This window comes from Staurois parvus, unplaced genomic scaffold (genome assembly GCF_062004578.1).
Source record: "Staurois parvus isolate SC_StPar_1 unplaced genomic scaffold, SC_StPar_1.0 ptg000059l, whole genome shotgun sequence".
Lineage (NCBI taxonomy): Eukaryota > Metazoa > Chordata > Amphibia > Anura > Ranidae > Staurois > Staurois parvus.
The window spans coordinates 5,502,700-5,527,440 of record NW_028317855.1 but is presented as its reverse complement, the minus strand read 5'-3'; the positions used below and the strand labels follow the sequence as shown (position 1 = coordinate 5,527,440).

The 24,741-nt window shown below is 38.4% G+C and overlaps 1 protein-coding gene across 1 annotated transcript in view; it reads right to left on the bottom strand.

The window, feature by feature from the left end:
- Positions 1-1,499: 1,499 nt before the first annotated feature.
- Positions 1,500-24,741, bottom strand: part of LYST (lysosomal trafficking regulator) — a 310,685-nt gene continuing 287,443 nt past the window's right edge. Inside the window, exons 43-52 of the mRNA XM_089668582.1 lie at positions 20,404-20,621; positions 19,413-19,643; positions 18,394-18,583; positions 18,013-18,149; positions 15,330-15,428; positions 12,691-12,830; positions 11,642-11,739; positions 10,377-10,533; positions 7,236-7,307; positions 1,500-5,582 (exon numbers count right to left, since the gene is read on the bottom strand). Coding sequence (XP_089524708.1) covers positions 5,444-5,582; positions 7,236-7,307; positions 10,377-10,533; positions 11,642-11,739; positions 12,691-12,830; positions 15,330-15,428; positions 18,013-18,149; positions 18,394-18,583; positions 19,413-19,643; positions 20,404-20,621 — 1,481 coding nt within the window. The 3' untranslated portion in view covers positions 1,500-5,443. The remainder of the gene's footprint in view (positions 5,583-7,235; positions 7,308-10,376; positions 10,534-11,641; positions 11,740-12,690; positions 12,831-15,329; positions 15,429-18,012; positions 18,150-18,393; positions 18,584-19,412; positions 19,644-20,403; positions 20,622-24,741) is intronic.

Sequence of the window (24,741 nt, the reverse complement as noted above, 5' to 3'; positions counted from 1 at the left end):
CCTTAGCCCCATTGTCAGACCCTACGCTGGTGTAGTGGGTCCTGGGTTCCTCCTGGTGCACGACAATGCCTGGCCTCATATGGCGAGAGTATGCAGGCAGCTCCTGGAGGATGAAGGAATTGATACCATTGAATGGCCCCCACGCTCGTCTGACCTAAAACCAATAGAACACCTCTGGAATATCATGCTCCGGTCCATCCCAAGCCACCAGGTTGCACCTCAGACTGTCCAGGAGCTCAGTGATGCCCTGGTCCAGATCTGGGAGGAAATTCCCCAGGACACCATCAGTTGGACTCATTGGGAGCATGCCCCGACACTGTCAGGCATGCATACAAGCACGTGGGGGCCATACAAACTACTGAGTAACATTTTGAGTTGCTGCAATGAAATTTCAGCAAAATGGACTAGCCTGCTGCATCATTTTGTCACTTTGATTTTCAGACTGTCTTTAAATTCAGTCCTCTGTTATGTTTAAAACAAATTACCCAGTCCATATCAGTATAGATATCCAGCATGATATTTTCCCCACTGAGATCTGATGTGTTTTCAAAGAGTTCCTTTAATTTTTTTTGAGCTGTGTAAATCTGCATGAGCCTTTGAGTTACATTTAAAGAACATGTATGAGTAATCTCCAGGGCTTCCTCCCACTGCTCAATCTCAAAGGCAACTACGATAAATTTGTATATAATGGCACAGGATACAGCTCTTGCTTGCTTTAAGCCAATTAGTGCTTTTCCAAAGAGTTTAAATGTGAGCTCCTGGTATATCTTAAAAAAATATAGTTATGGTACCATTAAATGTATTTTAAAAACTAATGTAAGTACAAAGAATCATAAAAAAATCAAGGTCAATTAAGGTAGCTCAACAGTTGCTACTAGAATGCACTCCAATTATAAAACCCATATCCATAGGGCAGTAATGGCTATAAAAATGCCAGCTGGACCATTAAAACCATATATTTATTGTTGATAAATACTGTAAAAATAAGTATTTTGTTTTTACAGTCTCTCAGATATCCAAAGTCACTGCTCCAGAGGATATGGGTTTATCAATTAGTGTACATTACAGTAGGGGCTGCGGGAGCTGGTTAAATAGGACTTTTTTCATATATTCTAATTTATACACTCTAGGGTTTAGCTCCAAGAGATTCCTTGAGTCTACCTTTTGTATTATTAAAGTACCTGGACTTAGACTGGGAGATAGAGAGGCAGCACTAGCAGCAAATTTGACATGGCTGCAATGCACATGTGGTAATGTGCTGACAGGAGAAAGTGCAATTAGCAGGGGTGATGAGCACTTTCAGGCAGAGAGGATATCAGCGGAAACCACATATTTCTTAGCACAGGTTTTCTTTCAGGAATGCATTGTAAGACTACTATAATGACCTAATTACATAAACGTATCTGGAGAATCCAGTCTATAAAAGAGCACACCCAATGATGTATATATCACAATAATCTAAAAAGCAAGTTAACTATAAAAAAGAAAACTAGAGAAAACAATGTTTATGGCTTTATTTTTAATTGAACAAAGTAGACAGACACATAAAGAACTTATTTATAATATTCATAATACCCAATTGGTCTTTCAACTGTACAACACATAACAGCAGACAACAATCATTGCCATGATGACAAAACACAACTGACATCGCAAAACAAAAACAAAGCTTGCTCCCCCCACCCACCCACCCACAGGGCCCTAGGACTAGAATAATTATTCACTGCTCCATTTTTAAATCACAAACTGGACATATTTCCACATGCCTTCATGTGGGTTGTTTACAGTGCCAATTACAAAAATAATTTAAGTTGCCTTAAGATGGCCATATACATGGCGATTTTCAAGCCATTTCAACCACAGAGTTGATCAAATGAATCAATGCAGACTAACACCAATTGTTTCTATCGTTTTGCAGCATTGAAAACAACTGTTGGTTTTAGGTTATCCTTTCAACCATATTTGACAGCTGAGCAGGACCTTTGATTCTCTGGAACTGGCTACAGATAAGAGTTCTGCTAAAGCTTTGGTCTGCCCTTGTCCTTCCTTGATGTTGATTAAATCCTTTCATTTAACGTTCTGTGATGCTGTTGCTTAACTAAACTCCCCAAGCCAAGCTATACCTGAAGAAAATGACTGTGAATATTCAGCTTTCCTGCCACCTGCACCACCTAACGCTGTTGTGTTCATTAGAACAAAGAAACCATAGCTTCAAGAAGTGTCAATCTCCTGGGTCCCCCCCCAGCTCATACCGATTTCTCCTGCTGACCTCCATGTTATTACGATACTGAACAGAGATGTGAAGGTCAAAAGGAGGAACCAGTTAGTGCTGTGGGGGACCCAGGAGATCAACACTCCTGGAAGCATCTGTTTGCAGACATTTTCTACAGATTTCTACTGAACAAAGCACAGAAAGCAGGAAAGGTATTTACAGTCTTCTTTAACAGGTAGGCCTTTCTCTGGGAAAATTAGTATAGTGGCAAACTCACTTTAAAGGATAATTCTTTTAAGTCATCCATAGACTGCACGAATCTTGGCCAGTTCAGAAGGGATCGGCCAAGATTTGAACCGTGTATGGGCAGGCTGAATGTGCCCAAGTGTATTGATTGATCAGCTTGGCTACAATCAGCCTGCCGGATTTTACATGCAATTACTGCTAGCGGCTGTGCAAACTGCTAGCAATGATTACGGTCTTCTCCTGGCAGAGGCAGCTTCCCCTGCCTCCTTCCCCGTTGGTAGAACTCCATGGCTCCATGGAAGGGATTCCCCTGTCAACAGAGCCGGTGTTGATGGGGAAATCGAGCTGTGGTTGCACTGTCTATGGCTTGCATTAGTTTTACTACACAGATTATTCAATACATTTTCAATAGCTTCATTCACTTATTTCAATCAATCAGTCTTTGTTTACTAGGTTTTTTAACAGTTTGGGTCTGTCTACTTTAAGGTGACTGAAGCAGTAGATAGGGTTTATGGTATACATGGAATATGGCTTACAACCTGGAATGCCACCCATAATGTTTGAGCATGGTTGTGATCAAGTTAATGCAGAGGGGTCTGATCCATTGAAAGGGGAGAAAAAATGAAAACAAAAATATAGTGGTTGGCCATTGCAACCAATCATAATTCTTGTATAATTGGTTCATAAAATATCTAAAACATGCCTGATTTATTATTGGTATCGGCTCCAATTTTGTGTTAATTTTCTTTCCTGCAGTTTTAATGATTCAGCTCCAGAGACTTTAATAAGACATTTTTAATAATTTAGGAGTGTATTTTGCATATGCATCATAATTACCATCATAATTATAGAAAGAAAAAAATGCATTTACACATTTCATCAGTGACGATATTACATTATCCAATTCTCTTTAAAGGTTAAAACTATAACACACACAAACAAAGCTATTTTGCAGTGGCTGAGTGTTGCACAAATGCAAAATGATAAAGGATAATGAACAAGGGACTGAAGTACACGTACCTGCATTAACTTAAGAAAAAGTTAAGGTAAACAGCACCCACCATGCCTATTATGATCCCTAATTTGTACAACAAAACGAATACATCTTACATAGTGAAAAATATTAAACTTTCAATATAGCGATTATATAGTATACTGTGAAATATAAAAAAATGCACAAAGCAATAATATTTATAACATATGCTTGTAAACCTGCGACACACCATCTTTATATTACTGACCAAATAAAGTATACAAATAATCTCAACAAACAAAGCAGTTTGGAATGCTTAACAGAATAAAAACAATAACGAATGTGATGCTGGTCTACTTGAAAAATAAATGATAAATGCAACAGCACAATGTAAATAAAAAAAAATAAGCACAGTGTATTGTAACAGTTTGTAGGTTGATGCATAGATCTGCATTTTACTGGTCACAATAACCTCATTCACACCTAAAAGAAATGGGCATTGCTCCTAGAAAGTAGAGCTGACAAGGGACCAGTGACTGTCATTCCCTACTCCAAAACCCACCATATATCATCCTGAAAAACCAAGCTTTTCATTTAGGCTTGGTGAAGTTATAAACCACAGACCCTTAACGGGTCACACTAAAAATAAAAAGGGTGAAGCTAATACTGCACTGGCATAGCACACAATATAAACACACTGATTTGAAGTCAGTTGTGTAAATTATGAACTCAGATGGTCGGTACTAATGACTTGTGCCAGTTGGCGCACACTAAGCATATCTACACACTCATATTCAAGCAGATTAGCAAATCTTGGTCGATTTGCAGTGTCTACTTCACCCATCTTTAGCTGCAGAGTTTTAAAGGATAAGTTCACTGATCAGCAGATTGCGGTGCAATTCCAGGATCATGCAGACTCTCAGTTAGCTGTACCTTTGGTATGGGCAGACAGTTATTGAGCTACAGGAAGAATTAAGGAACTATGAGAGAGCTCACCAGTGCCCTCGCAGTTCATTGGGAACTGCAAGCTATCTACCGCAAAGGAAGATGGTACTTTTAGTGCAGTAATTTGCAGGAACTGTGAATGAATGACGCAGCCATGACGGCAAAGTCCCGCACGGCCGCAAAGTTTTTGAATTGCGACAGTGGGTGCGGGGAGAATCTCCCAACAGCTGTCGCAACAAGGGATCGAGGTGGTGCAGGCAGGTGTTCTTTGTTAACATGTTTCACGATAAATACGACTGTAACATGTTAACACATGTGAACTTATCCTTTAATACCCCATAAAATCTCTACTGTTAATGTCTGCTGTGCTCCACCACGACTAGCAAAAAATGAAGCTGTGTGACTGGTTATTAAACAGCCCTTATCTGAACAGGCACATGTGCTAGCAGGAATGCTGGGGCCAAGATATAAAATAGCAAGATATCTTCCTACTGTAATTCCATACAGCAATTGCATAACAGCCTCTTTCAAAATCAGCACTGATTTTTTTCGGAGCCACGTACATGGGCACAGTCTCTCGTGCAGCATAAACAAGGGGCATATTTTAGCATATGGAAGCCCCTGGTGCTGTGTACTACACAGCTATGTGATGTTACTCGCGTTAATTGGTGTATGTGCACAGACGAAATGTCTCTAATGCACTATACCTCCATTTGGGACATTATGGCGCAAGCATTGGCACATAGCTGTGCACAGCCGCCTTCACCCGTTCATGTCTTTTTGAACACTACAGGTGAAAATAGTTGTTAGAAACGCATTTTCAAAATTGATATGGAACTACATTTTAGAATAAATATTATATTAAATATTTAAAATATATTTGGTTATTTTTCACAAACTGTTCATGTACATTAGCAGATGACTTTTTTTTTCTCTTTGCTAATATTTCATGATAATGATCAACATTATGCTTTATCTATTTTTTTCATATGTATATACAGTCTCTGATATTGACATACAAAGTGTACCGATATTTCAAAAGCTTACAAAAATATAGCAATTTTTAATTAACATGCTGCATAGTTGCTGAGGAATGAATAAAACATGGGCAATTTCAGGCGTTGTTGGTCCTTGCGACACCAGCCAATCACCGTTCCTTCGCTGTTTGCTGTGTAGAGGTGATGACCATCACAGGAAAAAGTAAGACTGGAAGAAAATACATTCAAGCAGGCTCTTAATGTTTTTAACAGGAAGCCTTTTAAAAGGAATTTATAAGTTGATGCATAATGAATTTATAAAGTTTAATATTCTTGCCCAATAGTCATAATAAGACCATTGGTATAACAGTGTGGAAATCAAACACATGCTCTACTTTAGAGGCCTTGTGGAAATTAAGTGCAAGTTTGCCTAAAACTGGTATTCAGGTTGAACAGGCTACTGCTTACTGTAGAAATCTTCCCTTCACTGACAGAGAATACTCCCCACGGTGGTGATCTTCTAGCACTGCAAGAATTAAGAGAAGATCAGCAGCTGTGACTTTAAAGCATTGGCGCTGCTCGCCCTCCCATTCCTCCTCTCTTGCCCTTTCACAGAACTCATATTATCCTTTCCCAGAATGCATATCATTATAAGAATAGAGGGGCAGATGAATAACAGAATGATTGCTTTGCATTGCCAGAAGGAATACCACAAGTTCTGTGAATGGGAGTGAGGGGAAGAAGGTGAAGGCGAGTAGCACCAGTGTTTATTAGTTGCAGCCACTGACCTAAATCGCCATAGCACTGGAGAATCACTGCTGTTGGGAGTATCCAGCGTCAGTGGAGGGAAGATTTCTACAATAAGCAGCAGCCAAGAAGGACATGAGACAAACAATTAGAATTGTGTCCCTGGTGCTGTATCCACAACAACATTTTTTTTAACTAAGCCTCAGCGAGCTGCACTAAACACAGTTGCAGGTCTGCACCGGGAGGCACAATGCCGAGGCTCTGAACTTCAAGCATTGCACTGTTCACATTTTTTTCACAGAACTTTATTGAAATGTCATGAGTGACATCTGAATACAGTACTATTTGCCATGGCACCATTGTGATGGTGCTTTGAGTCACAACCTAATGCGCTGCATGCAGTACTGTTTTCAGCACACATCACAGCAATGCTGAGGTGTGAATGGACACTGTTGGATACAGGGCATTTTGTCTTGTCTTTCCCTTAAGCCAGCCATAGATGGATCAAATCTCAGCCTGTTCAGCAGGGACCGGCCAAGAATCAAGGCTGATTGTACCAAAGTTGATCCACCGATCAACTTGGGTAAAACCAGCATGTTGGATTTTTAGTATGTGACTTTTGCCAGCAGCTATAACCACTAGCAATATTCACTGTGTTCCCCGGACCCCCCAACCAGGAGAACACAATAGCTCCATGGCTCCAATGACTGTGTTGATGGGGAAATTGAGCAATTTTCTTTCCTTTCCAACCCATGGTTGCAGGAAAGAAAAATTGCATCATCTATAGCCTGCCTTAACTCAAAATTCAGAGAAAATATAAAATTGCCCAGATTTTTATTAAGTTGTACATGACAATACTTGATAAAATATTTAATAAAACTACACTGAAACAAATAGGGATATCTTTTTTGAATACATATATTGAGAAAAAAACCATCTGTAAACACTAAGGAATATTTCAGATTTCATTACAAGAGCTTAGAGTAAGTGGATGGGAGATTGGGCATTTCCTAGAAACACTGACTTCAGTGATAAACTGATATGTCTCCTGTTCAATACCACCTTTCTAAAATAAAGCAGTGATCAGAATTTCCACTGTAAATGGGGAAGGGTCAAAATAAAATAGCAATATTACCTTACAATTGGCTTATTGGATTTTGGGAATGTTATTTCTCGAACTGGTTTCAAATCCCAGGTACTCCATAACCTAAAAAATAAGCAATCACCTTTACTGCTCATTGTTCCTTTCAAGTATACAAAGACTACTGGAAAAACATGTATTATTACTTCATATGTATTATTACTTCTTTTACTTTTAACACATATAGTATTTTAATAAGATACTAATACATATGGTTTCAAAGCAGTCTTAAATGCAAAATGTTAGCTTAAAGCTGACATGTCATTGACAAGTTGAGGAATTTGAGCGCAAGGCGCATTACCTAAAAAATGTCTATAAAGAAGTCTAGATGTAAGCCTTTATCCTCACCCCTTCCTGTCTGACAAAAGCAATATATGAAATACTTATTTTTGCAAATAATGGCAACATTATCACCAAAACAATATCGATATTGAACCAATGTCCATAAGTATTCAGGTGGAAAAGCTGAAATGTTAAAACATGCTCTTCACCTCAATTGGTAAGGTACATGTAAGCATTATCAAATTATATTATTTTGAATTAAAAATACAGTACCTCTTTCTTTTTTATCATGAATGTAAAATCTGCTGTTCTCCAGCTACCAGCCTAGGACATTGGCCTTTGGCTGCCAATCATTACAGCCAGAAAGACTATTGTTTACAATCAACAGTGAGGGTTGAGGACAGAAATGAGTGCCCCAAGGATATACTTAACTACTACCTATGCATATAACATATGGGAAATACATACAATGGAATTTTTTTACTCACTGTGAAATGCTTTCATTTTCACTCAAATGACTCCATGAAAAGGATTTTATGGTGGATACAAAACTCCTATTTTCTTTCTCACCCAATGAGGGACAAAGAAATTCTTTCACCTTAAGCTAACAGCTTAAGCAAATTTGCCTTGGTCAATCCAAAGCAAGATTGATTAGAAAAGTTCTCCATCTTAAAGAATATGTAAACCCAACATTCATATTTCTGTTATGTGCCTGGTGTACCATGAACTTGTGTAAAAAAAAGTATCCTGTGCTCTTTGTATTACTTCCTCTGTGTGAAATTGCTGGTGTTCCGGCCAATCACTCTGCTTTAATAACAAAAACTGACTACACTAAGCAGGAGAACACACCGTGGTCAGTTCTCTAGCTAAGCTATGCTAGGAACTCAACATGCTTTCCTCTAATGATCAGACATGTCCTGCCAAGACCCCCCCCTTCCCTGCACAGTCATTCACTGGGAAGTTCAGCATACTTCCGTTTCTCCTCCCCTATCTCTCCGTGCAGCTGAGAACAGAGGGGATGTGATCACTTATAAGAAAGGGAAAAAAAGATATTTATAATGTTTTTTTTACATCCATGCAAAAATGTTTTGCAGTTTATTTCTATTTTAAATTGAATAGGTTTTTGTACAAGGTGGGGTGTACATATACTTTAAGTCTGAAAAACAGCCAGGTAAAAAGCCTAAATCTAGGTGTACAATTTCCACATACAGCTAGAGAATCCCTATATCTGGAGATGAACCTGTTCAGCATGCAGTTTTGGAAAGCATATGAGTGTAGTGGACACTCCTCCATGCTAAGAGGTAATCAGTTGAGGAAGCTGTCCATCAATTCTCTGTACCTGAGATGTGGGCTAAAATATGACTGAGCAGGTAATATGTAAGAGGAGTCCAGTGCCAATTTCTGAAGAATCAGGATCCAACTTAATTGTTAAGACATCTAGAAAATCAGAATAATCTTGTCAAACAGAGCCTATGCCGACTGTTTCCTCCACAGGGGGTCTCCAGAGTACCCCACAGTAGGGATGCCATGAGAATGCACTAGTACAAACACTGAGGTCTGCACATTAGTGGACACTTGGAATGCAGGGGCAAGACTGAAATGTCAGAGCACTAGAAGGACAAAGACTTGTAGGTATGTGTCCTAACTGACCAGAGAAGCCAGAAAGTCCCTCTGTGGAAACGTAGGAAGGGTTCATCTGGTAGATACCCTGCGATAGGTTTGGACCTACAGGCCCCAGAAGAGTTAGATGTTCTCTTTAGGAAAGAAAACAGTATCCAGGTTGCAAAAAAGCACCTGAAAATGTTCTGATGGGCACTATATCAGTGTGCTGTACAAATGTGTATTGCTAAAAGACTGATATGGAAGACAAGAAAAAGATACTTTCAGTAGCCCGCCACAGCTGAAATGTACAGCTCCAGCCATCTGCCCCTACACTAAATTAGCAAAGGATCCAGTGCCGCAATGGTAAGGTCTCTTTTAAGGGTTTTTAACCATTCTGTTATGTTTTGACAGATTAAAGTCACAAACACAATAGTATGAAGGGCAGGTCCCACCATCAAGAAATTATTTCTAAAGAGGGTTCGTAACAACTTATCAGTAGGTTTCTTGAATACATAAATGCCCTCAACTACCCTACTGTTCTCCTATTTACTGTAGGTGGGCTACCGACAGATCCATAATTGGGGTAGAACACGGTTTGACAATCCTTTCCAAATAGGAACAAATCTAGTAAGCATTTGTGGTATTGCAACAGCACATTGGGGTTTTTTTTGTCTCCACACCATTAAAGTCTGGCTAAGTTAAGGCCGGCTAAAGCCGGATAGCTGCAACTGTAGAAACCAGCACTTGCAACTTGTTTAGGGAAGAACCTTGATTGGAGAGAAAATTTCTGGAAAAAAATAGGTTAGTCATTCAGCAACAGAGCTGAAAAAAGACTTCAATCCTCCTAGGACAGTAGCAAATAACTGAGGCATGCTAAGAGTGGGAGGGGTTAACCTAGGCTAGCTGGCAATTTTCCTTTGTTGCCAGTGTCTAAATTTTCCATAGACAGCAATATAAAACAAAAGGTGAAAAAAAAGCCAGACATATGTGAAGCTCAGGAGACAAGCTAAACAAGATTGTAAGCAGGAAAAAATAATTTATTGCAGAAGAGACACAATGTTCCATCTGCAATAAAAAGCCTGCATGTTAGTCAATATTTTTTTTACCAGTTTAAAGTCCAAGTCAGATCATGCTGCATGCACTGTTATACATGAGGGTCAATATCTTTTCGTACAGCGCAAATTAAATTAAGAAAAAAAAAAATATATATATATATATATTTATTTTGTCAAGTTTGTACTCTATACTTACCGGACAATGCCATTTTCAAGTCCACCAGCAATTACATTAACAGATACTCCTTCGGGTTGGTTAGAAAATGCAATGGAGCATATAATCTCTCTGCAATGTACATGTCCAATTAGATCTCCATTCACAGTCCATAATCGTAGGTCACTTCCTCCTCCAACTATAAATGGCAAGAAAGGTTACCTTCAAAACTGAATTCATAATTTACAAATAAACAATGTCCAAGTGTGATAAAAACCAGAACAAATGACATCAAAATATGCAACAGATCTGGTATTACTAATTTACACAAAGCCTTCCACTGGATATTTTTGACAACCAGGACACTTGGGGTAAAGGGGAAAAAAAACAGCTTTACAAAAAAAAAACTCAACCAAGGTTTTTGGGTAGAGAGCACGCAAGTCTCCTTATAAACACTGGCAACTAAAAACAAATTCACATAGCCTGGATCTAAAATGCACTGGATTTCTATCACTTGCAAAATCCAGACCTCAAACAAGCAGATGCCAAGCTGACCCGGTGCACAAATACTATACAATGATAAGTTTTATATCATTAAGGCTCCTTAGCAGTATTTTTGGTTCTGCCCCTCCTAACACACCTTAGCACACATGGCTGATGACATAATATCTGCTCAGACACAACTAGATCAAATAAAGAAATCTACTGGCAAGAGCCTGACACCACTAACCAACTCAAATTGAGTGAGGATTCTTATGGGTGAAGCACAAGAGGGAAAGAACTGGAATCTTGTGCTGATCTTCCAGGAATGGATTCCAGACAGAATCAGAATGCTAGCTGGTGATCCAGCCAGCTTTCAACCAAAATTTTAAAGCAAAACTTCACCCAAAACAAAGCCCTCCTTCCCTCCATCCCATTTGACATGTTTTTTTTTTTTTGGGGGGGGGGGAGGGGGGGCAGGTACCTAGTTTTGACAGGCACCCAACTCCCACTTTAGCTTCGATCACCTAGGTGATCGGAGCGGAAGTCTGGGCCTGCTCTCTTTGCCCGCAGCCTTCTGTGACATGTCACAGGTCCAAGAAGATTGCGGAACCATACACAAAATGCAGCTTGGCTCGTGTATATGCAGTAGTAAATTGGCTGTGAAGCCGCCAGCTGTTACATACGGCTTCCCACACTAAAGATGCCAACATCGGGAAACGAAGACCTGAGAAGAAACGGTTCGGGTGAGGACAGTGCTGGATCCCTGGATAAGAGAGTGTCTATTTAATAAAAGCATTCACCTAAAAAAGTGTTTTATAACATACCCGAGTCACAAACAGTTGCAATGTCTCCTGTTGTTTCACTTGCAGAGACTGCAGTTACTGGACTTTTGTGGCCTGTTAGGCTTTGAACGTAACACAATCTTCAAACAGAAAAGGCAGATATATTTATAGATACAAGTAAACAACATCAGCAATCTGAAAAACCACTAAAATAGGCAAAGTTAGGCTATACTGCCTAGTGTATTAGGTATGTCAAGACCATCATTTTTATTTAAAATTATTAGGCAAAATATGGTAAATACCGCCATCTCCTTTTTGAAATAAAAAAAATGGCACATTTATCCTTATTCTTTGTGCAGTACTTAGCAAGACGCAGAGCCAGCCCAAAGAACATGTATACTTTAGGTGTACTGTAGTATGTTACCTACTCTGAGTGAGAGACTTGAACAAAGCCCCAGACTTCTCACCTTTAAAAGAGGATCATCAAAAGAAGTTTTCTATCCTGACAGGTTTGCTTTTAACATAAAATATACGATGTACAGAGGATAACTTGCTCCTACATGGGACTTATGAATGTCTGAACATCATCCTACTGCCATATTATGATTCTTTAATAGCTCAATATAATGAATTATCATTACACCATTATTTTGACCTACATTTGAAGTAGCACTGAGATGTCCTCTTTGGAGTGGACCCTATACTGTATTATGTGGTCCATTTCAAATTAGATTCTGAGGTCTTTTTTTTTTTATATCCAATCATACATCCAATTTTCTTCACGTGTGAAGCTTCAGACAGGGGTCAGTAGTAAGTGATGCAGAATTCAGAGGTCAGTAGTAAGTCAGAGTGCAAAGGTCAGTAGTGATGTGTGGTGCAGAGGTCAGTAGTAAATGACGTAGATTTACACAAACCGGAATCTGCAAGTTTGGGTAGCTTTGCTGGCTTTACAGCTCATTTATTTGTAGCCACTGCTCCTACAGGACTGAAATACACCATTTGCACAATCACCTAGCCACAGCAATATAAGTTACCTGTCAGATGGTGAACAAAAACAGTAAGGGGCAAGTAAACATACAAGTTGATCATACCTGTTTAGATCCCATATTATGCAGGTTCCATCTTTGCTAACGCTAATTAATATGCTGTAGGGTTTACAGACAAACAGGCTGGTTACTTCTCCAGTATGACCATACAGGTGCACTCGGGATTCAACTTCAATTTCCATCGGCTGCATATTTAAAAGAAATATCCAATAAGCTTATTTTTAAACTAAAGTGCACTTTTCAGTGAAATATAAAAATATATTACACTTCAAAAAACAACTTTACATTATTGTCACCTAGACCAGTCATTCCCAACTTTTGTATTATGGAGGAACCCTTGAAACATTTTTCAGGTCTCAGTGAAAGGGTGCTTAGAGTTAACAAATCTATAGCTCATGGAATATTAGTGTTATCAGTAAGTTGTAGAAATACAAAGGAATAAGGTATGCAACATCCAGATGAGATACATTTTAACACTAGACATGTGCAGTTCATTTCTTTCCAAATAAAAATTTAGACAAATTCATTATTCAGAGACTGGGATATATTTGAAATTCCAAATTACAATAGAAACGAATTTGACCACTTGCCTACCAGGCACTTTTACCCTCCTCCTGCCCAGGCCAATTTTCACCTTTCAGCACTATCACACTTTGAATGACAATTGTGCGGTCATGCAACACTGTACCTATATGAAATTTTTATAATTTTTTTCATATAAAAAAAGATTTCTTTTGGTGGCATTTAATCACCACTGGGGTTTTTATTTTTTGTGCTATAAATGAAAATAGACCAAAAATTTTGAAAAATAAAATGCATTTTTCTTTGTTTTTGTTATAAAATTTAGCAAATAATTTTTCTACACAAATTTAGGCAAAAAAGTATTCTGCTACATTTCTTCGGTGAAAATAACCCAAATCAGTGTTTATTATTTAGTTGGTAGGAAAGTTATAGAGTCCACAAACTATTTTATATATACAAAAATCCTGATGTACTGACAGCTCATTTCTTGAGGCCCAAAAACACCAGGACAGTACAAATACCCCCAAATGACTGGTTTTCGAAAAGTGGACAGTCTGAGGTATTTAGTAAGAGGCATGGCGAGTTTTCAAAGTTGTCATTTCTTGTCAGAATTTTGTGGAAATGTTGTACAGTGTCATCAGATAACTGGTGCGGTGATCAGGGCCAGTCTGGAAATTCTACACCGCTGCCTAGTAAGAGAGTGACAAAAAACACTTCTAAAATGACATCTCCACTAAAATTTTTATTATTTTTGTTATTATCCTTGGCTGCACTGGTACAGGGCTTGACCTCCTACCAAGAACCCAGTTAGGAAACCTTTGTAAACTGCTGTGGAAATAACAGCTTTATACAGAGCAGCAGCGTTCTCATATATAGAAATATACACTGCACAAAAAGATTTAAAGGAACACTTTGAAAACACATCAGATCTCAATGGGGAAAAATATCATGCTGGATATCTATATTGATATGGACTGGGATATGTGTTAGGAATATAAGGATGCCCCATCGTTTGATGGAAATGAAAATGATCAACCTACAGAGGACTGAATTCAATGACAAAGTGAAAAAAGATGCAGCAGGCTAGTCCATTTTGCTGAAATTTCATTGCACCAACTCAAAATGGTACTTAGTAGTTTATGACCCCCACGTGCTTGTGTGCATGCTTGACAATGACAATGAGATGGATAGTGTCCTGGGGTATTTCCTCACAGTTCTGGACCAGGGCATCACTGAGCTCCTGGGCAGTCTGAGGTGAGACCTGGCAGCGTCAGATGGACCGAAAGATGATATCCCAGAGGTGTTCTATTGGTATAAGGGCAGAGGAGCGTGGGGGCCGCCATTCAATGATATCAATTCCTTCATCCTCCAGGTACTGCCAGCATACTCTTGTCACCAGGCTGGGCATTGTCGTGAACCAGGAGGAACCCATGACCCACTGCACCAGCAGGGTCTGACAATGGGTCAAAGGATTTCATTGCAATACCTAATGGCAGTCAGGATGCCATTGTCTAGCAGGTAAAGATCTGTGCGTCCCTCCATGGATATGCCTCCCCAGACCCTCACTGACCTACCACCAAAATGGTCATGCTGAATGATGGTTACAGGCAGCATAACATTCTCCACGGCTTCTCCAGACCCTTTCACATCTGTCACATGTGTTCAGGGTAAACCTGCTCTCATCTGTGCAAAGCACAAGGAAGCCAGTGGTAGACCTGCCAATTCTGGTGTTCAATGGCAAATGCCAATCAAGCTCTATGGTGCTGGGCAATGAGCACAGGGCCCACTAGAGGATGTCGGGCCCTCAGGCCACCCTCGTGAAGTCTGTTTCTGACTGTTTGGTCAGAGACATTCACACAGGTGGCCTGCTGGAGGTAATTTTGTAGGGCGCTGGCAGTGCTCATCCTGTTCCTCCTTGCACAAAGGAGCAGACATTGTCCTGCTGATGGGTTAAGGACCTTCTACGGCTCTGTCCAGTTCTCCAAGAGTAACTGCATGTCTCCTGGAATCTCCTCCATTTTTGAGCAGTGTATATGAGGATACTGCTGAAGAAGTTAGAAATGTTTATTGTAAATGTGCCCTGCATATAGAAAGAAGTCATACTGGCAGGTTTCCTATAAAATAGTAATAAAAAATGTTTTAAAAAAATTATTTCAACATACCGTTGCATTAGTGAAACGATTCAGGTATGCAGTGATGACTCCACATTTGCTCCCAGTGTAAAGTTGACAACTGTCTGGCACCCACGCACAACTTGTTACCTATTGCACATTAAGGTTTTGTTTTACTACTCATAATAAATAGTGCTGGATGATTCAGCTTACAGACCAAAAGTATCAGCATTTACCACCAATATTCCCAGTAATTAACTGGGTATCACTGATAGAGCTCCAAGGTTCAGTGCATACCTAACATGTTTAAAGGATAAGTTCACCTTTTTTTAAAAAAATAAAAATAAATGCACATCTTTTTGCAAGTAAAAAAAAGCGAATTTATTAATTTTTTTCCTAGGAGCCTAGAAAGCATCATACCTGCAGTCAGCAGATTGTGGGTGCCATGCGGGACTCTTGCAGACTTGTCCGTGCAGATACACACTGACAGGAAGAATCAATGAATCTTCATTGAGAGCTACAAGCCGAGTATCTGTTGATACTTGTAGTTTTCCATTCACAGAATTCTGTGAATGAATGATGCAGGGGACGGGCAGATCCCCGCTTGGTCGTGTTTTTTTCTTTTTAAATAGTGACAGCAAGTGGAGAGAGAAGATCACCCGCTAGCTGTCACTAGGTGCAGTGGAGCGGGTAGTGACTACGGGAATGGGAACCCAAAGGTGAACTTAACCTTTTCAGGATAAGTTTATCTTTTATACCATGTTCCGCCCATATTTAGGGTGTAACATGCTATGAATAGACCGGTCCCTGCTCTTCCATGCCACTAGCTGTCCAAATTTGTTTTTTAAAAATGTGGGGTTCCACTTACCGCATCACTCATTCACAGTCCACTTTCAGTGAGAAACTACAAGTCCTGACAGTCTTAGCGGCTGTATGCTTGTAGTTCTCAATGAACTACCACGGTGTTGTGTCATCCGTAGGGGAAAGCAGATATACTGATAGGTCTGCAGGAGATCTGCATGGCACCAGTGATTTGCTGATCGCTAGTGCAATGGTTTATAGGCTCCTGCAACAAAAAATAATAAACACAATTTTTTTACCTGCAAACAAATGTGCATTTGTTATTTTTTACCAAAAGGTGAACTTCTCATTTAACAATCAAGCTGTAAAAATTAGCAACCCCCTCCTCTACACTTGAAAACAGTTTTTGCTAAGAATCATTAAAATCAACAAATACTTAAGATACTAAAAGCAGCTCATGTAATAAACCATAGCGAAACGTGGAAAATGTTGACGTGGTTGATAGTGACAAGCATGCAGGGGATTGGGGATTAAATTGTAGTAATATAGTCCTTGAAACGGTGTTGACTTGACAATTCACAGGCACAAAAATAGCAATCCTAATACATGAACTATACTTGGGCATTTGTGAAAATGTGCGGGAAACTACACAGGTTAATAGCTTTAACAGTGACTATACCTAGAGCCCAATCTGTGGGAACTATATTTTATGGTCAGTTGAAAAAACATTCTTTACATTGGTGGTCAGGGGGTAAAATGTCCTCTAGACCAGTGGTCATTGAAAGGAAGAATGTCACATTCATGGTGGTCAGTGGGAACAGTGCTGTATTCTTATTACTATCTACCAATGTAAATGACATTTCCTATAATGCTTGACAGTGTGAAAATGCAGAGAGGCATATAAAAATGTGATTGGTGTCCTGTTAGCAACAAGAGGTTCCATAAACTGCACTGGTATCATGGGCTCTGCAAAGTGACTTTAGAGCCGGAGCTATAAAGCATACCTGTAGTAAGGTTTTGGTGAGGCTTCCAAGTACAATAGACCCTTATACATAGTAGAATGTAAAGTATAGTTGCTTTTTTGCAATATATTGCAGATACCTAAAATATCTGTAATAAATCAGTACTGGAACTATGCAGACACCATCAAGAAAGATTATTTTGCCTGTCTTTGCCTGTACTCTTACAACACTCTGCAGCTGGTGGTGACTGAGGCAGAGGACAGCTACTGCCAAGCCCGAAGTATGTCATTATCAAAGATGCAAGTGAAATACAAAATTATTATAACAGGTGATATATATGTATTGAATGATTTATCTGAAAATCATTTATAAGGCAGTCCACTATTATTTTTTGAGATAGTGCTGCCTGAGAACTTCTAAAGGTACACAATATTTAGAAACTATTAACTAAAAGATGAGAAATATGCCTGCCCCCATATTACTCTTACTATTATTAATAATAATAATACACTGTTTTAAACAAAAAAAAAAACATTTACATACCATACGTAGTATACAGTGCTTTGACATTACACTTTACTCATATGCGCTTTGTCTGAGAACCAGCATTTTACTGCAAAATCCTACTTTAAATAGTAAATTCTTTTTTTTAAGCCAACATCACTACTCTTTTCTTCTCAATGTCAGTCTCAAAAATGCCATTTTCTATAGTCTCTACATGTCTTTTTTGCACACATACTGAATCGTGCCAATAGCTTTTGTAGTGTAAGCAGAAAATGAAAAGGACTATTAAAGAAATTTGCCAGGATTTGTGAACCAAAATTGTCACTGCAAGACACTTCAGATAAAGTCTGCAATATGTAATCATATCCTATAAGCTGCATACATTTATTTCTGTAGTCTGGTAATGTATGTATCCAAATGCTTTGAATGCGCACATTTTCATCATTCTGAAAAAAATAATACATTACCTGGTGATGTTCAGAACACTGTATGAAATTCACAGGTGGTTCACTTTGCTTACTCTTCAGTCTTAGAATGTTATCAGGATATCCCCAGCTGAGAATTGCTGACCACTGAATGTCAGTGCTGTGCATACTCCGGACACCTAGAATTATTTATTTCATGTTATAATTAGAAAAGAGTCTGCATATTATTATACGTTGTTATCCTTTTTACATTAAATACTAATGTTTACAATATGATGTATGCCGACATGGTCTATTTTACCAACATACGCTCTTCAGAGTTGTAATATTACTCACAGTACTGCACTAGTGTATAAGCTATACTGTACAAGATAATAGTTATATTTCTGATGGAATCAAGATATAATACAGCTAAAAACATACCTTGCTCCTTACTGTAGCTCATCATTAAGCAGAATTTTTTTGATAAGCCACAAATAGCTCTAGTTGGTAAAGCTTGTAGCGAACCAAACCTCTCTCCATGGGGCTGGCTGAAGCACACAATAGGATCGGGAGAACTTGGGGAGCCAACGTATTCTCCCCATTTCAACCCTTTTATCCAAGGTAATGGACTCTATCAGAAGAAAAACAGAGTAATTAATTAAAAGGAAATCTGAGAAAGATAAATTAAAGAGTTACTAAACCCATAACAGTAAAATCAGTCTGTATATGCAGTAATGCATGCGTGTTATACTCACTGTGGAACCTAAGGAGTTAATCCTTCACATTGTAGATAAAGTATGCTTGATCTTATCTTCTTCTCTGATTCTCCCCTTCTTTCAGTGTCTCCCAAATATTCCTGATAGAACAGGGGCTTGGGGACAAGCTGCACATTCTCAGTTTGGTGTGTACTGCTAGAGAAGTTTGTTTATTTTTTTTCTAGGGAGAGTGCATGTGATCAACACAGGGCCAATCAGCACAGTCCAGACAGAGGTCGGGGTACTGCATCCTCCTACAGGACAATGAAAAATCCTCCTACAAGCTGTAACCAGTGCTCTGCTGGACACTGATATAAGTCACAAACTGATATATACTGCTGATGAGAAAAGGTATTTAGTAGTTTATATTTACTAAAATAATTGCATTTCTATGTTCTGTGTACTGTGGGAGACCAGATAAAGTGAATGCAGGGTCCTGGGTTTAGTAACACTTTAAAGACAAGTGGCATATTTGCTAAGTTCATCTTTGTGAAAAATAAATAAATGCACATATTTTTTGCAGGAAAAAAATGTGCATTACTATTGACTGCAGCTCTGTTGCCCATACCTCTGGGTTTTCAGTTACAGAGTTGTAGGAAGTGTGACTGGACTGATTGTGCTGATCAGCAAGCTCGTGACCCACTGAAACTATGAATCCATTTGCTGTGGTGGCAGACAAGACTTGTATAAAGTATTCCTACTTACAGGGTAAGAAGGCTCCTTTGAGCTTTCTCTGTTTTCTCTGAATGCAAGCTGCACTAGCAATCCCATGGCAGCGGGGAGTTCTCCTTCTATGAGAAGCTTCGATCCTGGGCGGCATATATGTGCACCATGAAACAGCTGTCGTGGTGTTTGGCCATATGTTTTAATCATTGTTTCCAGTGCCCGTCTTTGAACAGGATCTTCAACTGCTGAAACATCCATCCCAAAATAAGTCTGGAAACAAAAAAACATTTTATGAATAAACACAAACCAGAAAGACATTAAGGCACATGGCAAATAACTGAACACTTTAAACATAGCATGTTTTAGATATCATTGAATAGAAAATCTCACATATTAAAATCATTTTATTTTTCCTAGGTAGGATACCTAATTTAGATCACTTTTCTATTTCTTTTTAAGATTAAGAATAATTTATTGGCATAGTGAATAAATTCCACAACAAAATTACAAAACAATAAGAGGAACTGCAACAAAAATAAAATCACATCCAGCTATATACACATTTTCATAAAAAACATTAAAAAAAACCCTACCCTAACTCAATTTCCCATTATTTACAAGATTTTAAAAGCTTCCCAAAGAAGTATAAAAGTGACTCTACTGTATCTAGGGTGGGAGTAATGAAATGGATCAGGCCAGGTATGGTTCATATCTGTTACCCTGGGCCTTGAAAACCAGCACCTAAATGCCCTGTGCAAAATACTTCCTGGGCACTTGTACTTCTGCCACCTATTGCCTGCATAAGGGTTCTTAATGTCAAATATTGATATGTAAAAATTGGACTACTAGAACCTATGACAAAATATAAATAGCTGGAGAGCGCATTAAACATCTATCCAAAACTGTTTCATCACTTTTAATTGAATTGCTCCTTTAAAGCTATATTTTATGGATCAGTATAATCTCCAGAATACATCCCGGCACAATTATTTTCCAAGAAATTAGGAAGCACCTTTCTTTTCATACTTACAGCTGGGTGGAACACATTGATGGCTTGCACAGCAGCACGCCCTTTTTGTTTGTAGCCAAATACAAGATCGATCCAATTACAAATTGTCTGGGACACTTGGTCTGACTCTAGAGCTTGGCGATGAATCAAGATGAAAAGACGTGGATCATTTCGAGCCCAAGGTGGAAGGTTAACATGATTTACCCGTTCTCCATTTTGACGTACACCAAAGTCAAAACCTATTTAGTTGAAAGGGCAGTTTTAACACATACCTCTGAAGCACTTTTAGAATACAAGGCTAAATTGTGTTGTCTTCATCAGCCATTTTTAAAATACATTTTTTTAGAAGCACTCAGAAATTCATGCTTGCAACACAATGCAAAAAAACATGCTTGCTCTAGGAGCAAACTGCACTCATTTTGTTATTGCAACCAGCATACTGTCAGTTATTTGTAGAAACCCTATTCAAAAGAATATTTCCTTTAAAACCCAAGTCCAGCCACACCTTTTTATTAGATAGAGCTGGGAAGGCTGTGAGCGTATGTACATTTTTTTTTACTGTGGTCTGTGTCCCTGTTGGCGAGATTGTCCCTCATTTTCAGGACAGGAAAGAAAACTCCTACAACAGATAAGGGACAATAGGAAGTCAATAGAATTTCTGACAATATTTTATCACATATATTTCTTTCACAGTTACAACCACATCCACCCAATGGAGTCACAGACAGAAATACAAACCTTCAGCAAATCGAATCTCACCATCATTTCATAAGCTCAGAATAGAGCTAGACTAGACACGGTTGCCCTGATGAAGGGCCCATGTGCTCTGGAACATTGCGTTTACTCTAAATAATACACAGTTCTACCATGAGAAAGAATAGGAATGAGATTTGGTAAGAGCTGGTGAGATTTCACGTGTTGAAGATTTCTGACAAGCAGCGTCATCTGCTTTTTACCACGCAATACTCATCAACACAGCACTGAAAAGCCATTTAATGTGTAACATTCCCTCTTTAACCTATAAATAAAAACCTGATAAAAATGTTAACTTTTCATATAGTCCAGAAAGCCCATCTATAATGCTATTATAATGTCTCGTCTCTCTTTCTAGTCTACATGGATATCTGCAGGCATTCCTATTCCTGCAACGAAACTGTATGAGGCACCATGTAGCAATCACATGGTTTTACTTTATTTTCAACAACCATTTTCACAAGTTTTCATGTTAAAGTTATACTCCACTTAGGGGATCCAGTTTTTATCCTATCATATATGTTATACAGCTTGCTGCTATGCTCTTCAAATCTCTATGGTTTCCAGTATTTGTCTAGCAAAATGTTGTCTGGCTTTAACCACTTTTCCCTAAAGTTTTCGGAAAGGAATTCTGATCAACACAGAACCTTGTGACAAATGAATCCAGTCCTGCTGTAAATTAAGGCTAAATTAATTGGTCTATTTCATACTTCTACTTAAACGCTGTGTTAAGCTGCTGTGTTAATTATCTGTAAGATAAAATCCAAATAATTTTTAATAATTCTACTTTTTAATATGCTACACTTAGTACAGAATTAGTGTAATTGTTCTGAAGATATTTTTTGCTCAATAAAAATCTTTACTTTTAATATCAAATGTAAATCTTTTGTTTTTATTTATAATAATCTTACTTTAAAAATAATCAGAACGTTTTTAACATAATTCTTATAACAAGCACTGTTCTGTATGTGTTCCTTAATAACTAAAAGCTAATTTAACCAAACTATGTACAAATTATACACACTGTTCACAATAATAGCCTTATCAAAGGTCTGCCCAAACCGTGTCCAAAATATTATGTGTAAACAAAAGTATAATATGATAATATTCACATATTGCTATATGAAACTACACCTCAACATTCAATAAAATAGTTCTTCATTGTAGTCTCTATAGAAAGATCCAAATACAAAGTGACCCATCCAGCAATATGAAGGAATATTACAGATTCTAAATGTGCTTTTAATCAGAAATTACCATAGAAATTTAACAAAAGTGCTCCCCTCAGGTATATGCACTGTACTTTCATACCCATTTTATAGGTGGCCAAATAAGATCGATAATAAATATATTTTGCATATACAATAATTTGGGCACAGTTTGGTTAGATTTTCATTCTATGTACAGTATAAATTAGGAAATACAAGGTGCAGTGCACTTTATTAAAATTATGTTAAAAGCCTGCTGAATATTTTTAATGTAATCCTTTGTTTACATTAGTTGGATCAAAGTGAGAGCATTATAACTGAAAAAAAAAAACCCCACACATTAAATTTGTTATTTTGAAGTCTCAGGATTGAAATCCAATTAAATATAAATATGCGGGGATGCAATTTCTTCTGTTATGCGTAAACATACAAAAAATGCATCTGTCCTCCCCACCCTTTAACTGTGGGTCTAAGCAGCTGTGTATGGCAACATAGCGCTTTTTCAGATGTATATATTGCATGTGAAATGCAGACATCTACAGTCAGGTCCATAAATATTGGGACATCGACACAATTCTAACATTTTTGGCTCTATACACCACCACAATGGATTTGAAATGAAACGAACAAGATGTGCTTTAACTGCAGACTGTCCGCTTTAATGTGAGGGTATTTACATCCAAATCAGGTGAACAGTGTAGGAATTACAACAGTTTTCATATGTGCCTCTCACTTGTTAAGGGACCAAAAGTAATGGGACAGAATAATCATAAATCAAACTTTCACTTTTTAATACTTGGTTGCAAATCCTTTGCAGTCAATTACAGCCTGAAGTCTGGAACGCATAGACATCACCAGACGCTGGGTTTCATCCCTGGTGATGCTCTGCTAGGCCTCTACTGCAACTGTCTTCAGTTCCTGCTTGTTCTTGGGGCATTTTCTCTTCAGTTTTGTCTTCAGCAAGTGAAATGCATGCTCAATCGGATTCAGGTCAGGTGATTGACTTGGCCATTGCATAACATTCCACTTCTTTCCCTTAAAAAACTCTTTGGTTGCTTTTGCAGTATGCTTTGGATCATTGTCCATCTGCACTGTGAAGCGGCGTCCAATGAGTTCTGAAGCATTTGGCTGAATATGAGCAGATAATATTGCCCGAAACACTTCAGAATTCATCCTGCTGCTTTTGTCAGCAGTCACACCATCAATAAATACAAGAGAACCAGTTCTATTGGCAACCATACATGCCCACGCCATGACACTACCACCTACCATGCTTCACTGATGAGGTGGTATGCTTAGGATCATGAGCAGTTCCTTTCCTTCTCCATGCTCTTCTCTTCCCATCACTCTGGTACAAGTTGATCTTGGTCTCATCTGTCCATAGGATGTTGTTCCAGAACTGTGAAGGCTTTTTTAAGATGTTGTTTGGCAAACTCTAATCTGACCTTCCTGTTTTTGAGGCTCACCAATGGTTTACATCTTGTGGTGAACCCTCTGTATTCACTCTGGTGAAGTCTTCTCTTGATTGTTGACTTTGACACACATACACCTACCTCCTGGAGAATGTTCTTGATCTGGCCAACTGTTGTGAAGGGTGTTTTCTTCACCAGGGAAAGAATTCTTCGGTCATCCGCCACAGTTGTTTTCCGTGGTCTTCCGGGTCTTTCGGTGTTGCTGAGCTCACCGGTGCGTTCCAGTTGTTTTGGCCATGGCTAATGTTTTTGCTATCTCTCTGATGGGTTTGTTTTGTTTTTTCAGCTTAATGATGGCTTGCTTCATTGATAGTGACAGCTCTTTGGATCTCATCATGAGAGTTGACAGCAACAGATTCCAAATGCAAAAAGCACACTTGAAATTAACTCTAGACCTTTTACCTGCTCATTGTTATTGGGATAATGAGGGAATAACACACACCTGGCCATGGAAAAGCTGAGAAACCAATTGTCCCATTACTTTTGGTCCCTTAACAAGTAGGAGGCACATATGCAAACTGTTGTAATTCCTACACCGTTCACCTGATTTGGATGTAAATACCCTCAAATTAAAGCTGACAGTCTGCAGTTAAAGCACATCTTGTTAGTTTCATTTCAAATCCATTGTGGTGGTGCATAGAAACAAAAATGTTAGAATTGTGTCGATGTCCCAATATTTATGGACCTGACTGTACATGTATCCATCTATTAGTTTTGAAAATAGTATAAAGCTTCCTAGTGCCACTTAAAAATGTAATGAAACAATTGCTGGACAAAAAATTGTACGGCCAAACTAGCAGATTGTTTAGGCACAGTGAGAGACCACTATCATATAAAAATATCACAGTTTATTAAGATAAAATAATCACAAAAGGGGGTTGTGTATATTTTGTATTTTTTGTCATAAAAATCCTTTTTGTGATTAT